Here is a 19,200-nt window from a genome sequence, read left to right on the forward strand (position 1 = left end):
TTACTTGTTCATTGAGCAGTCCAGAACGACATGGTATGAACAGCACCAAGTACAGACTGGGAGTAGTTATAAAATTAAGATGCAAATCTGATGAAGGAGCAATGCTAGACCGCATGCATGTCATGCAATGTTCATGGCTATGTGATCCCATAATTTACAGATGAAATAATGCTCTTTAATTGTGTCGTATATTGTTATGAAAACAGTGGTAGATAATTAATCAAGAAATGAAAGCAGGAGATCCAAAAATATTCAAATGTCAAAGGTTCAAAGGTTCTTCATTAGTCACATACACCAATTGGTGTAGTGGAATGTGTATTGCCATTGCAGCACATAAAAAAGAAAACATAACAATAATAAAGAAATTTAACATAAAAAACATCCCCCCACAATGGTTCCCATTATGAGGGAAGGCACAAAATCCTTCAATATTCGCATCCAATGTGGCATAAGCATTCATGACCATGTTCAGCCAGAAGTGACAAATCCAGACTTGCTTGCACTCGAACCGCACCATCATAGAAACAAATTTTACCCAATTTGATTTGCCATGCATCATTGAAAAACTGGCTGAGAACACAGGATATGACAAGGAGTATCGGACTAGGCATCTCAGCTGCAGTCCTCCTCATCTACTCATGCTTTTTGTGGATGCGCATGCTCATGAGGTTGTTCCCAAGCTCCATCTTGATTTTTTTTTTTTTTCAGTGGGCAGCTGTATGCACATTGAAGAACTTGTACAAATATAGTGGTGGATTTTCAGACCACTTACAGTGCCCTCCATAATGTTTGGGACAAAGACCCATATTTATTTATTTGCCTCTGTATTCCCCAATTTAAGATTTGTAATTTAAAAAAAATCACATGTGGTTAAAGTGCACATTGTCAGATTTTATTAAAGGGTATTTTTATATATTTTGGTTTCACCATGTAGAAATTACAGCTGTGTTTATACATAGTCCCCCCATTTCAGGGCACCACAATGTGTGGGACTCATGGCTTCACAGGTGTTTGTAATTGCTCAGGTGTGTTTAAATGCCTCTTTAATGCAGGTATCAGAGAGCTCTCAGTACATTGTCTTTCCTCCAGTCATTCCATCACCTTTGGGAACTTTTATTGCTGTTTATCAACATGAGGATCACAGTTGTGCCAATGAAAGTCAAATAAGCCATTATGAGACTGTGAAACAAGAATAAAACTGTAAGAGACATCAGCCAAATTTTAGGCTTACCAAAATCAAGTGTTTGGAACATCATTAAAAAGAAGAGAGCACTGGTGAGCTTACTAATTGCATAGGGACTGGCAGGTCAAGGAAGACCTCCACAGCTGATGACAGAAGAAATCTCTATAATAAAGAGAATCCACAAACACCTGTCTGACAGATCAGAAACACTCTTCAGGAGTCAGGTATGGATTTGTCATTGACCACTGTCCGCAGATGACTTCATGAACAGAAATATAGAGGCTACACTGCAAGATGCAAACCACTGGTTAGCCACAAAAATAGGAAGGCTGGGTTACAGTTTGTCAAGAAGTACTTAAAAGAGCAATCACAGTTCTGGGAAAAGGTCTTGTGGACAGATGAGACAAAGATTAACTTATATCAGAGTGATGTCAAGAGCAAAGTATGGAGGGGAGAAGGGTCTGCCCAAGATCCAAAGAATTCCACCTCATCTGTGAAACACAGTGGTGGGGGTGTTATGGCCTGAGCATGTATGGCTGCTGAAGTTACTGGCTCACTTATCTTCATTGATGATGCAACTGCTAATGGTAGTAGCATAATGAATTCTGAAGTGTTAAGACACATCCTATCTGTTCAAGTTCAAACAAATGCCTCAAAACTCATTGGCCGGTGGTTCATTCTACAGGAATTCAATGATCCCAAACATACTGCTAAAGCAAAAAATTGACATGATAACACTTTGTTACACTTGTTCCATGGTAAATATTTCTTAGATTAGGAGATCAAAACTGAGCACAATACTCCAGGTGTATACTCAACAAGGCTTCATATTATTGTAGAGATATCTTTCATCTTGGACTCAACTTTAAGAGATTTGGGTGCAACTTTAAGAGATTTGCTGTTTGCTGCACCTACTGTTTGCTTTGGTTATTGGTGTACAAAGGACACCCAAGTATGTTTGTATATCAACATTTCCAAATCTACCACTATTTAAATAATACATGGTCTTCCAATTATTCTTATCGAAGTGGAAGAGCCGACGAGGGAACCTGTGGAGCCAGTGTTATATTTATCCACGTTTTTCTGCCTTTGTCATGTTTTTTTGCCCATTCAATCGGTCTATCTGCATTGCCTTGAACGCCTTTTGCATCACTTCACAATCCCACCAGTTTCCTGTCATTAACCAACTGACAAATATTGGTTTCTTTATCCAAATTATAATATGCGCAGCTGGGGTCCAAACACTGATCCTTGTGATGCGCCAATCCTTACAATCTTCCACCTAATTAAAAAAATGTTTTTGTACTGTTTCCCATCTGAACCAATTTTCAATCCATGCAGTTATATACCCACCATTCCTGTGGGCTTTAATTTTGCATGCTGAATTCCTTGATAAGGACTTTATCAAAGAACTTTGAAAATAAAAATACACCACGTCCATCACTTCTCCCTTATCTCTTCTACTAATTACATCATCCAAAACATTTCTGTTTGCCAAACACAATTTCCTCAATTCATGTTGTTGCTGTCTAATCACATTGATATTTTCAAACTGTCCTGTTATCATATCTTTTTATTATAGACTCCTGAACAGTTTCCCTCCTACTGAATCTACTGCATCCGCTGCTCTAGATGTCAGCTCATTTACATCGGTGAGACCAAGCGTAGGTTGGGCGATCGTTTCGCCGAACACCTCCGCTCAGTCCGCAATAACCTACCTGACCTCCCGGTGGCTCAGCACTTCAACTCCCCCTCCCATTCCCAATCCGACCTCTCTGTCCTGGGTCTCCTCCATTGCCAGAGTGAGCAACAGCGGAAATTGGAGGAACAGCACCTCATATTCCGTCTGGGGTCCTTGCGTCCTTACGGCATCAACATTGAATTCTCCCAATTTGGCTAGCCCGTGCTGTCTCCTCCCCTTCCTTAACCCTCTAGCTGTCTCCTCCCACCCTCCCATCCGCCCGCCCTCGGGCTCCTCCTCCTCCTCCCCATTTCCTTCTTTCTTTCCCCACCCCCCATCAGTCTGAAGAAGGGTTTCGGCCCGAAACGTCGCCTATTTCCTTCGCTCCATAGATGCTGCTGCACCCGCTGAGTTTCCCCAGCAATTGTGTGTCCCTCCTACTGATGTTTGGATAGCCAGTGTTTAGTTCCCTGTTGTATCTCTTCCTCCACTTCCCGAACATTGAATTAAATAAATATCACTCCATTGTCGATCAAGCCAGCTGCCGACAGGCACCAAACAGGAAATCCTCCTCTAATGAGTGTATCCGTATAATACTTTATACAGCTATTCGAGATTATAGTCACTTTGAGTCATGTAATCTTAGTTTCTGATTATGTTTGGAAAATGCTAAATATACTTGGGTGGAATAAACATGTTCACTTTGTTTGTTCCACCTCAGTATAACCAGAGTATATCAAAAGAACATGATATGGCTTTAATCCCTGGAACTTTCCTGGATCTTCAAGGTTTCATATAAAATCATGGTATCAATATTCACTATTCTATCGCCCTATCGATTGTCATAAAGTCCTAGTAACTATGACTGAACTTTGTGTAGTACGCTTAATCATTACTTTTTAAATTGTTGTAAATTAAGCACACTAAAATCTTAAATGAAAATATTAATGGAGGCTTAAAAACCCCCACTGGACTTCACCTTTTCCACATGTCTGGATGAGAATGAATATGCATAGGAATGGGTGTTCTCATCCAGTACTAAATCTGATTGGTGTTAAATCATAGGGACAAATTCTCAAACAGCATAGAAAGGAATCTAGGTATATCAGGACTCCATTGTTAAAACTCCACATGGAGTCCAGCACTGGAGTGCACTGAGGAGATTTAACTCCACATGGAGTCCAGCACTGGAGTGCACTGAGGAGATTTAACTCCACATGGAGTCCAGCACTGGAGTGCACTGAGGAGATTTAACTGGATGGTGTCAAAAATGTCAGCGTTTACTTTTGTTACTTGAGAGCATCTTAAATCAACTTGGGGTACTATTTGACTCATCTGCAGAGATAGGACAATGTTTAAAATGTCAGTGGGGGAACACTTTTGGGCCAGTGATCATAATTCTATTCGTTTTAAAGTAGTTATAAAAAAGGATAAGACTGGCTCAAGCTAAGGTCCTAAAATGGGGCAAGACTGATTTTGGAGGCATTAGGCAGGAACTTTCAGAGCTCGATTAGGAGAATAAAAGATAGCAAGAGTACAGGGTTTAGTTTATTGTCACGCAAACAGATACACTGAAAAACATGTTCTACATACTATCCAGTCATGTCACACCAAACAGGAGTACAATAGATCCTCTACTACAATAGCCTGCAGAGAGTCTCCACTTTCCAGGGCCATCTGTCAACTGTAAAGTCTTTGAAAAGTATGATCTTGCAATTTCTTAGATCCTGACTTGTTAAGGCCCTGGATTCTGGTGACATTAGATTGATGAAGTTGGGATTGGGCTGGCCCAGCACAATGCTGTTGCTTCCTTTTTCCACACTCGATCCACTTGCTCACCTGGCTGCTTATGGCCGCTCCCGCCAACACCATGATCTGAAAACACGCTGTTGTTCGTTTCCAGTCGCCTCCGCTTCTGTGCACCGATGCCACTAGGCCCTTCTTCCCGAGCCGATCATGGAACGTTAGGGATGTGTCCGAGGGCATGTGGTTTAAGTTCACGTTCATTCACAGGCACCGACAATAGCCTTCACCTTCCACAAGGGCATGGGGAGCAACTTTAGGAACTCCTAGTTGACGAGAGATGATGATGCTCTGGTCAGGAAAAATGAGGCACATGTCAGATTCAGGCAATTGGGATCAAGTTAAGCACTGGATGAGTATAAGAAATGTAGGGGGACACGCAAGAACTGAATCGGGAGGGCTCAAAGGACATACGACATAAAGCTGGCAGGCAAGATTAAAGAAAATCCTAAGAGATTCTACAAATATATTAAGAGTGAAACACTGGCTCGGGAAAGAATAGGTCCCATTAAGGATCAGCATCGGCGTCATTGTGCAGAACCACAAGAAATAGAGATGTTAAATGAATACTTCTCATCTGCTTTAACAGAAGATCATGGAAGTCAAAGAATGGAGAAATAAGAGTTGTGATGTCTGAGATCATGAATTACCAAAAAGGAGGTATTGGTGATTTTAAAGTGCATTAAGGTGGATAAATCTCGAGGGCCTGACAAATTGCACACTCAGACATTGAACCAAGGCCCAGGCTGGGAGAAAAAGAATTTGACTGTGTACCCTATCTATGCTTCTCATGATTTTATATACTCTATCGGGTCTCCTCTGACACTCGAGAAAAAAGATTCCAAAGTTGTCCAACCTGTAACTAAAATCTTCTAATCCAGGCAACATTTTGATAAACCTCCTGTATCCTCTACAAAGCATCCACTTCCTTCACCTAATCAAATGACCAGAATTGCAAACGAAACTCCAAATGTTTTATACCAAAGGATAAACCAAAGTTTTATACTGCTGCTAAATAACTTGCAACATTTAGATTGAATGCCTGAATGATGAAAACAAGTACCTTCTTTACCATTTTGTCTACATTAGAATTTGCATGTGCAAGTGCCAATAAATTTGGGATAATTGGTTGTGCATTTTCCTCATTCATACCCCATCTACATTGTGGGGAATTGCGTTCCTAGAAAATGGACCGTATTTTTTATTTCTGCAACATTTTGTCAGTTGTGCATGTCAAGAAATGCACATTGACAATTAAATTTGGCATTGAGTTTTTTCATATAAATTCAGTGAAAGTGATCTTTACTCAGCATCTCAAAGTTCTGTACCTCAAACAGCTGCAACACTACAATCATCTCCACAGTAATGATTCCCCTTTACTTAAAATGGGGACTCGATTCGACCGAAAGGGTGTTAAGATATTCTTCATTGTTATGCCTTTTATATCTTCAGCTATCAAGAACCCTCAATTTCTTTATTAAAGTAAAAATTGATCCAAGGTTATTTTACTATTTATGGAAGGTCTAAATTCATGTTGCTCTCTTGAAAGTAGAAGTATTCCCTGACATCATTATCAAAAGTCCAATTGTTCCATACTGTCCCATAAACAGACATTTTATTTCTCTACTGCATGAGTTCCCTTATTATCTTGGTAACGTATTTCAAGTTTTCTTCTAAGCTACTAAATTCTAGGGATGACATTATAGTTTTGCTTGAACAATTCACCTGAGAATATGAAACACTACTCTACCTTGAGAATATGAAACACTACAAGTCATTAAAACAAAATAATATTATTTTTCATTTTATTTGTCATGAAACATATTTATATTTTTGTCACTATCCACAATATTCAGCTCTTTAGATTGATAACTAAATCTGGGCTTTTAATATAATATGACCTGATCTTTTGTTGATCTAAAAACATATCCTCTATACGCTCTCTACGATTATGACTTTTCAAACATGAGCTGGTCTGCTTATCCCATTCTTTATTCAAAAAAATTTAGATCCTCAAAATCCACTACTTGTCTAATTTCCTTATTTGAATATGTTGTTACTCTGCTCCTGCTGCCAGTTGGCTAATGAACTATTGTTTCTTCCTAGAAGGCTCAACTGTCTTGTGTCCTTTTCTGTAATTGTTATAGGTTTTTTTTTTACCATGTATTCTGTTTGCTTGTATATATAATGCACATGTACTTGAATATTCAGATCACATTCAGACAATTTTATTTTCATATGCACCAATGTGCAATTAATTCTTTTATATTTACGTAAAGCTCAGTAAATAGTATACATGGTTATGATAAAAAAATACCACACTAAATACAAGTGCAGAACGGGTGCACTCGACAAAGTAAAGCAGGGAAACAGGCCTTGATAACTACCGTACAGTGACTCTGACATCCACTATCATGAAGTACTTCCCAGACAGCCTTCCACTCAGTTTGCCTGCTGTCAGAGCAGGAACCATGTCCCTTGTCCTACATTTCTCTCTGGTAAATCTAGATAACAAAGACAGTGTCAGATTCCTATTGATTGACCATTGCCTTCAACTACATAATCCTGACTAAACTAATCTCCAAACTCCTGGATCTATGAGTTAGCACCTTATTCTACCACTGGTTCCTTGATTTGGACTAGAACATTGGACTTTGATTTTCTGACCTGCAGACCACATTTAGTGAGGATAGGCAACAACAAATCCTCCATAATAATTCTCAACATTGGTGCCCTCCAAGGATGTGTTCTCACCCCCTTGCTCTTCTCCCAATACACTCATGACTGTGTGACCAAGTACTGCTCTAACTCCATGCACCAGTTTGCAGATGACACCACTAGTGGGCTGGATCTAGCACAATGACAAGATGAAATGGAGGAATGATTTGGAGAATTTAGTAACATGGTGTCAAGGCAAACACTTCTCCCTCAATGTTAGCAAGACAAAGAAGCTAGCTATTGGAGGAAATATGGTGCAGTACATTCCCCAATCAATGGTGTTGAAGTGGAAATGGTTGTCAACTTCAATTTCCTAGGAGTCGTCATCACCAACAATTTGTCTTGTTCAAACTTGACATATACTCACCAATGACCTACTCAATTTATTATTATTATTACTTCCTCAGAAGACTAAGGGAATAGGACAACTCTTGACAACTTGTGTCTTTAACAACTCTTGTCAACTTCTACAGATGGACCATAAAATTCATTACAGCTTTCTAGCACCCATCTGCAGAAATTTGACAGAATCCTTGTGAACATGCTGAATCTTCTAGGATCAGAGGGTTAACTTTTTCACACAAAGGGTGGTGGAAGTGTGGAACAAGTTGCCAGAGGAGGTAATTGAGGCTGGGACTATTCCATAGTTTAAGAAACAGTTAGACAGGTATATGGATATGACAGGTTTGGAGGGATATGGACCAAGCTCAAGACAGGTAGAACTAGTGTAGCTGGGACATGTTGTCTGGTGGGTAGGGTTGCCAACTGTCCCATATTAGCCGGGACATCCCGTATATTGGGCTAAATTGGTTTGTCCCATACAAAACCGCCCTTGTCCCATATTTTACTGCTACTACTCAGGTCGAGGGGACTGTCGGGTCGGAGTGCCGCGTTCGGCCCTGTCTCACCCGTCCCGACATGGAGTGCAGCGGCAGCACCTCGCCTGTGGCCCCGTCGGTCGGAAGCCCGGCCAGCTGTCCGACCTTCGGACCTTCGCTTACCGCTGACACCACCACCTCTCCTTCTCATGGCTGATCATCGGTTCATGAGTTGGATGTGGTGCCGAACTTTGCGCGCGACGTCGCGCACACAGTCCGGCGCCCGGGCCAAACCTCCTCATCTGGCCCGCTGGCTGGGCTTTGTGTGCAGACCAGCACCCGGGCCAACTCATCATTCACCCAGCCACGGCCGAGTCGGTCAACGAATTGCTGTTGGGAATTTGTCCCTTATTCTGACCTTTTGTCCATTATTTGGGAGTGAGAAAATTGGCAACCCTACCGGTGTGGGCAGGTTGGGCCAAAGGGCCTGTTTCCACACTGTATCACTATATGACTAAGTACCATGGTAACTTGACTCAGTACTAAAAGCTTAAAATAAGGATGTGAACTAAAGTAAACAGTGAAAATGGCAAATTTATTCAAGTATATTTCAATTCCTAGATGCGGGTTCCAGGTCTATAATTTTCATTTTGGTTGGAATGAGTTGTTTTTGTAGTTATCGATAAATAGTTATGGAGAAAGATAGCACATGTCCACAATTTAAAGTGGTGAAATGGGGCTAATTTTTTTAAGTGAAAATTCATAGAACGTGTGTTCCTGAGAATAAGAGAAAGGCTGGCAGGATTAGCGAGACAAGGGATTTTGGAGGCTTTGGTCAGGAAAAATAAGGTGAAGGTAGCCTATTTCAGGTCTCGGCACTGGGATCAAGCAAATCCCTTGAGGAATCTGAGTTGCAGGAGGACACTTAAGACGGAAATTAGTTGGGGTGGGACATGCGATTGTTCTGACAGATAAGGGAGAGGAGAATCTGAAGAAATGCTACAAATATATTAGCAGCAAAAAGTAACCAGGTAGGGAAGAAGGCCTTAGATGATCAATGTGGTCATTTCTCAGTGGAGCCAGAGGAGATAGGTCAGGTTTAAATTTAATCTTTCTCATCTGCGTTTACTATTGAGGGCATGGACTTTGAGGAATTAAGGAAAATGAATAATGATGTAATGGAAGGTATGAAGATTACAAAAGGGAATTTGGAAAATCATTTGACAAGGTATTCCATGGTAGGCTTGTCGGCAAGTTTATATCACGGGATCCATGGTGAGCTAGCCATTTGAATACATAGTTGCCTTGATGGTAGGAGTCAGAGTGTGGCAGTAGAGAGTTATTATTTAGATTTGAAAATCTACGAGCAGTGGTGATCGCGGGGATCGGTGCTGGGCCAATATAAGCTGATAGTTTCAAGCCAACTGTTGAAGAATTTGTTGATTTTAGTCAAATTTCCAAATCAAATGTAATTTAAAAAGATTTACTTTTGGACCACTAATCATACAAAAACACATCAAAGTTCATAACTTTTCAATGCAAGTAAAATTTACAATACCTGCTTACAAATATTTTAAAAATTGCATCAAACACAAAACTGAATGTTTTGTTATTTTTAACAAAAGACTTAAAAATAGCTAATTTTGAAATCTAAATAATTTTATTCTAAGTTTACTAAATGTCAAGTTTCACAGGAATAAATGGAGTCAGCTGAATATTTTCAGAATTGAATTTAGAAACGATTTCCTGATAACTACTGAGACCTCTTTTCAAAAGTAACATTTGATCTTGGATATCACAGCATGGTCCTTTTGATTTGTAACAAAGTATTTATGGTAATGTGCTCTGTAATTTTTAACTGATTAAATCAAGTGTTTTTCAGGTTATCAAACATCCGTTTTTGGTGTGTCCAGTGACTGCTTGTTAGAAAATTTGTCGGGAGTGAAAGTTAATGGCTGCACTGTGGAAGTAGTGCCTGCATTACCACGGCTACAAATTACGACCTCTTTGCCACGGTAGGATATTGATAAACTGAATCGCTGTTAATCTCCTCAATTTAATGTATTTCTCTACACTCCTTCATGTGATCAGCACCATTAAGCTGATAGGTAAGACGCAAGGCTTGAGATATGTTCATCAAGCACAGAATATGACTTTTTAAGTGTGGTTTGCTCTGATATGAGCTTGCAAGTACTGCTTCAATTCTGAGCTACACGGCAAAATTATTCCAATACGATTCACAAATATAAGTTGTATTATTTTAAATACCATAAGTGTATTGCAGGAATAATGGATGTTATTTTGCACCCATGCATGCAATGAAGAGCACTCAGTACTCTAGTGATTGAAGGAGAAGACAAAAATGATTTATTCTTTCTTCGGTGGAAATGGAGATCTGCATCATTCACCTTTTCAATATACAGGTGCACAACCTTTTATCCGAAATTCCAAATAACGAAAAGCTCCGAATAGCGGACATTTTTTCGGTCCTTGAAGAAAGGTCCTTGAAGACGTTAACCGAGGGCGGCCCGCAGAGGTGACAGCGGAACCTCCGATCGGTCCTCGAAGAAAGGGGAAATAAATCCCCATTCATAAAAGAGAAGGTGAGGGTATATTGCGCGGGAGGGTTAATAATTGACAATCTGCTGCTGCCTCCCTACTGAGTTAAAAAGTTCCCACGATAGACTCACGATACACAGTGTATCGTGAGTCTTGCATGGGAACTTTTTAACTCAGCGGGCAGGCAGCAGCAGATTGTCGCTCCCTTCAATTTCACCCCACCTACACACCTCTGCTTCCCGGCCATGTGTGTGACCCCTTCCCTCCCCTCTCCAGCTTCCCGCCCATTGCACCGGCGCGGGGGCTTTGCACTGTCTTCACGTCGGCGATGCCAGCAGGTCAGTGCCAGTCACCGGAGACGTCAGGACAAACGGGACACCGACCCCCAGGCCCACTGCAAGCACGGAGATCCCAGAGACCCACAGCCAGCAGCAGCCCAGCCCGTTCCAACTCCAGAGGAACACGCTCCCCGTAGGGACAGAAGCTGATGGTGTGCAAGGTACGTCTTGTTCTTGGGGTTGCGCAGCTCGGGCTGTGACGTCTCCGGCCACCCCCCTGTACAGGAGCTGAGACTACACTGTACCGCCCTTGCAGGTGAGCAGGAGAGTGGGGTTGTTTGCAGTTGCAGAGGGAGGGGGCAAGGGCGGTACAGTTCCCAGTCTCAGCTCCTGTCCAGGGGGGTGGCCGGAGACGTCAGGACCAACGGGACACCGACTGCAAGCACGGAGATCCCAGAGACTCACAGCCAGCAGCAACTCTAGCCCAGCCCTGCTCCAACTCCAGAGGAACCCGGGTTGCGGATGAGGGGGCGCAGCTCGGGCTGTGGGCAAACTCCCACTTGTCGCTGTAGCGGCCCATCGGGGAGCGGGTTCCTGTTGGTCCTGAAGTCTCCGGCCACCCCCCTGTACAGGAGCTGAGACTGGGAACTGTACCGCCCTTGCCCCCTCCCTCTGCAACTGCAAACAACCCCACTCTCCTGCTCACCTGCAAGGGCGGTACAGTGTAGACTCAGCTCCTGTACAGGGGGTGGCCGGAGACGTCAGGAGCACCAGAAGCCGCTCCCCGATGGGCCGCTACGGCGACAAGTGGCAGTTCGCCCACAGCCCGAGCTGCGCCCCCTCATCGGGACACCGACCCCCAGGCCCACTGCAAGCACGGAGATCCCAGATCAGCAACTCCAGCCCAGCCCCGCTCCAACTCCAGAGGAACACGCAGGGGCAGAAGCTGACGGTGTGCAAGGTACGTCTTGTTCTTGGGGTGGCGCAGCTCGGGCTGTGGGCGAACTGCCACTTGTCACCGTAGCGGCCCATCGGGGAGCGGATTCCTCTGGAGTTGGAGGGGGAGGGGGGTATTGTGCTGTTTGATCGCCCCCTGCTATCCCAGGGACAGGGAGACACAGCGGCTTTTGAGAATGGTGGGCAATCACTTCCAAAGTTCTGCCCACACAGTCAGTACACCTCTCCTACACTTGTCTCCCGCACTAAGATCATCTCGCAGTGAATGATCCCAGCCTAACCCTCCCTATTCTCTCCTATTCTGCAAGAAAAAACTACATTGAAGACTCAAACTCGTGATCGAGTAACTGCCGGGATCAAGGCGCAAACTCGCGACCTTGCGGATATGAGCCGAGCACTCTCCCACTGAGCCAGCCGTTAAAATCTACGCTAAAAACCTTCCATTCCGAAAGCCGAAAAATTCCGAATTACGAAAAGTGTCTGGTCCCAAGGCTTTCGGATAAAAGTTTGTGCATAAGCCTGTAGGCGTATTTGATTATGTTTCCCATGATGTAAAATTTATTTTGATGAATATATCTGAATAGATCTGGAGTTTTAATAGCTGTTTTAATTTCAGTTCACAAATGTGGAACGAGGAGTTAGATTTGCTAACAATCATTGTAAATCATTTGTCAGCATCACACTTCGTCTTCCATCACGGAAGCAGTGGCAGGAATGCGACATCTCCAAGTTTGCGGATGGGGAGTCACCTCAGCATCCCAGTCTCTCTCTCTCTTTCTCTCTCTCTCGACTAGTCCTAGAGCAGGCGACCTGGGCGTTACAGCCAGTACTGGGGCAGGCAACCTGGGAACTGCAGCTAGTCCCGGGGACCCGAGGGACCTGGGAACTGTAGCCAGTCCCGGGGACTGGAGGGATCTGGGAACTGCAGGCAGTCCTGGGACACGCAGGCGATGTTGCCGACCCCTGGACTAAACCAAGCCCTTGATCCTGTCCCGCCATCCTGTCCCGCCATGCCCAAGAAGAGTAAGGTGACGTGCCTCAATGACTGTCAACCAGTGGCACTAACGTCTGTGGTGATGAAGTGCTTTGAGAGGTTGATTATGGCGCATATCAACTCCTACCTCGACAAGAACCTCGACCCACTGCAGTTCGCTTAATGCCACAACAGATCAACGCTGGATGCGGTCTCACTGGTTCTCCACTCCGCTCTGGACCGCTTGGACAACAAAAACTCATATGTCAAGATGTTATTCCTTGACTACAGCTCGGCATTTAATACCATCATCCCCTCCAAGCTGGTTACCAAGCTCTCAGATCTGATTCTCTGCGCATCCCTCTGCAATTGGGTCCTCGATTTCCTCATTCACAGACCATGGTCTGTCCATATTGATGGAAATGTGTCATCCTGGATAACAATCAGCATGGGAGCACCTCAAGGCTGCGTGCTCAGCCCCCTGCTTTATTGACTGTACTCATGACTGCGTAGCCGGACATAGTGCAAACATAGAAACATAGAAAATAGGTGCAGGAGTAGGCCATTCGGCCCTTCAAGCCTGCACCGCCATTCGATATGATCATGGCTGATCATCCAACTCAGTATCCCATCCCTGCCTTCTCTCCATACCCCCTGATCCCTTTAGCCACAAGGGCCACATCTAACTCCCTCTTAAATATAGCCAATGAACTGGCCTCAACTACCTTCTGTGGCAGAGAATTCCACAGATTCACCACTCTCTGTATAAAAAATGATTTTCTGTTCTCGGTCCTAAAAGACTTCCCTCTTATCCTTAAACTGTGACCCCTAGTTCTGGACTTCCCCAACCTCGGGAATAATCTTCCTGCATCTAGCCTGTCCAACCCCTTAAGAATTTTGTAAGTTTCTATCAGATCCCCCCTCAATCTTCTGAATTCTAGAGTGTACAAGCCGAGTCTATCCAGTCTTTCTTCATACGAAAGTCCTGCCATCCCAGGAATCAGTCTGGTGAACCTTCTCTGTACTCCCTCTATGGCAAGAATGTCTTTTCTCAGATTGGGAGACCAAAACTGTACGCAATACTCCAGGTGTGGTCTCACCAAGACCCTGTACAACTGCAGTAGAACCTCCCTGCTCTTATACTCAAATCCTTTTGCTATGAATGCTAACATACCATTTGCTTTCTTCACTGCCTGCTGCACCTCCATTCCTACTTTCAATGACTGGTGTACCATGACACCCAGGTCTCGTTGCATCTCCCCTTTTCCTAATCGGCCACCATTCAGATAAACTCCATCATCAAATTCGCCGACGACACCACTGTTGTGGGACGAATCACTGATGGTGACGAGTCAGAGTATAGAAGTGAGATCAGCCGATTGACCAAATGGTGCCAGCACAATAACCTGGCTCTCAACACCAGCAAAACCAAGGAACTGATTGTGGACTTTGGAAGGGCTGGGTTAGGGACCCACAATCCTGTTTATATCAAGGGGATGATGGTGGAAAGGGTCAAGAACTTCAAATTCATGGGCGTGCATATTTCCGAAGATCTTTCCTGGTCCCATCACACAGATGCGATTATTATAATAATAATAATAATAATAATAATACATTTTATTTATAGGCGCCTTTCAAGAGCCTCAAGGACACCTTACAAAAATTTAGCAGGTAGAGGAAAAACATGTAAGGGGAATGAAATAAATAGTAGAGACATGACTAGTACACAAAGTAAAGACAGAATACAATTCAAAACACAATATGAGGCAATTAATGCACAGATGAAAAGGGAGGGGGACGTGGGGCTAAGGATAGGCAGAGGTGAAGAGATGGGTCTTGAGGCGGGACTGGAAAATGGTGAGGGACACGGAATTGCGGATCAGTTGGGGGAGGGAGTTCCAGAGCCTGGGAGCTGCCCTGGAGAAGGCTCTGTCCCCAAAACTGTGGAGGTTGGACTTGTGGATGGAGAGGAGACCGGCTGATGTGGATCTGAGGGACCGTGAGGGTTGGTAGGGGGAGAGGAGGTCAGTGAGATATGGGGGGGGCAGATGGTGGAGGGCTTTGTAGGTGAGGATAAGGATTTTGTAGGTGATCCGGTGGGAGATGGGAAGCCAGTGAAGTTTTTTGAGGACTGGAGTGATGTGATGCCAGGATTTGGTGTGGGTGATGAGTCGGGCGGCTGCGTTCTGGACCAGTTGGAGTCGGTTGATGTAGGTGGAGCTGATGCCAATGAGAAGTGAGTTGCAATAGTCCAGTCAGGAGGAGATGAAGGCATGGATGAGTCTTTCAGCAGCGGGAGGTGTGAGAGAGGGTCTGAGTTTGGCGATGTTGCGGAGATGAAAGAAGGAGGTTTTAATGACATGGCGGATGTGAGGCTCAAGGGAGAGGGTGGAATCAAAGATCACGCCAAGGTTGCGGGCCTGGGGAGATGGGGAGACAGTGGTGCCGTCGATGGTGAGAGTGGGGTTATTGATTTTGCTGAGTGTGGCTTTGGAGCCTATGAGGAGGAATTCTGTCTTATCGCTGTTGAGTTTGAGGAAGTTATGTTGCATCCAGGTTTTTATAGCTGACAAACAGGAGTTGATATGGGAGAGGGGGGGATTTGGTGCCGAGGTAGATCTGGGTGTCATCGGCGTAACAGTGGAAGTCCAGGTTGAAGTGGCGGAGTATCTGACCAAGGGGGAGGATGTAGATGATGAAGAGGAGGGGGCCGAGTACGGAGCCTTGGGGAACGCCTTGAGTGACTGTGGCTGTAGCAGAGGTGTGGTTGTGGAGAGAGATGAAGTGGGATCTGTTGGAAAGGTAGGAACGGATCCGGCTGAGTGCAGAGCCTTCAATGCCGAGGTCTTTGAGTCTGGTGAGCAGGATGTTATGGTTCACTGTATCGAAGGCTGCGCTCAGGTCGAGGAGGATGGGGATGTTGAGGGAACCAGTGTCAGCAGAGGTGAGGAGGTCGTTGAGGACTTTGAGGAGAGCAGTTTCTGTGCTATGGAGGGGTCGAAAGCCAGATTGGAGGGGTTCAAGTAGGTTATATGCAAGGAGGTGGGAATGAAGTTGCGACGCAACGATACGCTCCAGGGTTTTTGAAAGAAAGGGGAGGTTTGAGATTGGGCGGTAGTTAATGAGAGAGGAGGGATCAAGACCAGGTTTCTTTAAGATTGGTGTGACAGCAGCAGTTTTGAAAGCGGAGGGGACAATTCCTTGGGACAATGAGGAGTTGAAGAGATTAGTGAGGTAGGGGCAGAGAACGGGGAGGCAGGACTTCAGCAGGTGAGATTATAAAGAAAGCACATCAGCGCCTCTACTTCCTGAGAGGATTACGGAGAGTCGGTATGTCAAAGAGGACTCTCTCAAACTTTACATGTGCACAGTAGAGAGCATGCTGACAGGTTGCATCATGGCTTGGTTCGGCAACTTGAGCATCCAGGAGCTGAAAAGAATGCAGAAAGTTGTGACCACTGCCCAGTCCATTATCGGCTCTGACCTCCCACCATCGAAGGGATCTATCGCAGTCGCTGCCTCAAAAAGGCTGCCAACATCAACCAAGGACCCACACCATCCTGGCAACACACTCATCTCTCCGCTGCCATCAGGTAGAAGGTACAGGAGCCTGAAATATGTTGCATCCAGGTTCAGGAACAGCCACTTCCCCACAGCCATCAGGCTATTAAACTCGCCATCAAACAAACTCTGAACTATAACAGCCTATTGCACTTTATCTGTTTATTTATGTGTATATATTTGGTCTATGCTATATAGACACACTGAACTGTTCTGTATTTATTCTTACTATATTCTGTTGTGCTGCAGTAAGCAAGAATTTCATTGTCCTATCTGGGACACATGACACTAAACTCTTGACTTGACTTGATCAGCTGCCAGCAATGAGAGATAGACTTGGCTATCCCTCAGTACAGTAAGTAAGTAAGTTTATTAGCCAAGTATTCACATACAAGGAATTTGCCTTGGTGCTCCGCCCATAAGTAACAACATGAGATACATATGAATGACTCAGAAAACACTAAACATTAATAATAATAATAAGACATTAATGATAAAACACCATTGATCAAGCATGTGAACCAACAAAATACCAGATCAAAGGGAGGCTACAGATTTTTGGCTGTTGAGTAGAGCAACTACTCGTGGATAGAAACTGTTTTTATGTCTGGCTGTGGCAGCTGTGACAATCCACAGTCGCCTTCCAGAGGGAAGTGATTCAAAGAGTTTGTGGCCAGTGTGAGAGGGGTCAGAGGTGATATTGCCCGCTGCATCATCCACAGATCTATTGGCCCGATATGCAAACTGCAGAGGGTCCAGCAGGGAGTTTGTGATATTTTTCAGCTTGGCCAGCACAAGCCTTTCAAGTGTCTTCATGACTACAGAGGTCATTGCGACAGACCTGTAGTCATTAAGACAAGTTATCCTTGCCTTTTTGGGTACAGGGACAATAGTGGAGACTTTGAAGCAGGCAGGGACAGTGCATGTTTGCCGGGACTGGTTAAAAATGTCTGTATAGACCGGTGCCAGCTGTTTGGCACAGAGTTTAAGAGTAGATGGAGAAACATTGTCAGGTCCTGGAGATTTCCGGCTCTTTTGTCCTCTGAAAAGCCTCTCCACCTCTATTTTTATTGTTGGTATTGGATAAGTTATGTTGTGCGGCACAGAGGGTGGGGCTAATTGGGTGTGAAGTGGTGGGTGTAGAAAGGCCCAGTCTTTGCATACTGGAGTCTTGCCTTAAGTAGGTGTGAAGTGGTTAATGGGAAGGAGAGGGTGTAGGGTCCATTCTTTGTAGACTGGGGTCTGGCTGTGTTGGTTGGGGAGGGGGGGAGGGGGTACCAGGGATACGTTTCTGATTTTCAAACCTGCAGTAAAACTCATTCAGGTCGTTGGTCAGCTGACGATTATCCAAAGAGCGGGGGGCTTTCTTCTTGTAGCTGGTAATTTCTTGCAAGCCCTTCCAAACCGAAGAAGAGTCATTAGCTGAGTACTTGCTCCTCAACTTCTCAGAGTACGTTTCCTTGCCAGCTCTGATTCCTCTTCTCAGCTTGTACTTGGCCTGCCTGTAGAGGTCTGCATCCCCGCTCCTGTCGGCCTCCTCTTTCGACCGTCGGAGCCGTCTGAGTTCTGCAGTGAACCAGGGCTTGTTGTTGTTGAACCATATCCGGGTCTTAGTTGGAATGCAACTGTCCTCGCAAAAGCTGACATCTGATGATACAGTGACAGCAACATGGTTCTTGATGTTGCTGTACTGAAGGATAGCCAAGTCTATCTTTCTTGGCTAACAACCTAACCTTTGGCCTCTAAGACGCAGGTAAATTTTTGTGCCTTATTTTTGGGTAAAAAATAGCGTCTTCATTGTCGGGAAATACGGTAAGCTTATTTTTCTAAAAGCTTTTTCAAAATTAAAGCACAATGTTTAGGGAATTCTCCAGAAGAATCTTCCTGCTGGTTGGGAAGTGAAAGTAGCTTTTGTTAAAATATCACTGTGACATAATTGACATTATTTTTCCAAAGTGTTTTGCATCAAGCCATTCATTATAATTTGGTTCAAGAGATTGTCAGGAAAATTAGTGTGCATGCTTGGTGATTATTTGTGATCTTGACAGAGTGGAGGATGTTTTGTCGCCCATCTTTATTGATTGCGGTGTATGGATTTGGAAGTGGAGGATCTTGTTATAGAGGGGGATGATGATTCTTAAGTCACGGGGTTTCAAGATGAATTTGGTTTAGAATAAATAGGATCTCTTAATGCAAATTGACAAGTGGCACTCTATAAACTAAGCTAGAGCTCAGATTATATAAATATATAATGTCAGTATGTAAATTTGCACATTATATAAAAGTAATGAAAAATTTGTATTTGGAAGCACCAAATCTAAAAGAAAAAATGACATTAATTGAGTTGGCAATATGATGATTAATATATGAGGAGAACTTGCATCCTAGAATTAGTATCTGGAGAAGTAGACTTTTTGATATATTTTAAATCTGGCTGCTATTTAAAATTCCCAGCAACACTGCAGTTTTCTTCCCCTTTTTAGGACATTTTAACATTCATCTCTATCTAAGAAAATATACGCAGAATAGGATCTTAATACTCAAGAACAATCTCCTGAGGAAAAATGAATTTAATTTGTTGTTCACAGTCAATTAAAAGTTTGCATGGATTGGCTGTAAGAAAAAAATAGGTTAGTGGAGTGACCTTTACTTCAGCAGGATCACAAATC

The 19,200-nt window shown here is 43.9% G+C and overlaps 1 protein-coding gene across 9 annotated transcripts in view; it reads left to right on the top strand.

Moving 5' to 3' along the window:
- Window positions 1-19,200, top strand: part of trappc9 (trafficking protein particle complex subunit 9) — a 575,858-nt gene that overhangs the window by 70,041 nt on the left and 486,617 nt on the right. For all 9 annotated transcript variants that reach the window (XM_033019648.1, XM_033019645.1, XM_033019642.1 and 6 more), the window contains one exon: window positions 10,086-10,218. In XM_033019648.1, coding sequence (XP_032875539.1) covers window positions 10,086-10,218 — 133 coding nt within the window. The remainder of the gene's footprint in view (window positions 1-10,085; window positions 10,219-19,200) is intronic.

The sequence above is a fragment of the Amblyraja radiata genome, chromosome 4, assembly GCF_010909765.2.
Source record: "Amblyraja radiata isolate CabotCenter1 chromosome 4, sAmbRad1.1.pri, whole genome shotgun sequence".
Lineage (NCBI taxonomy): Eukaryota > Metazoa > Chordata > Chondrichthyes > Rajiformes > Rajidae > Amblyraja > Amblyraja radiata.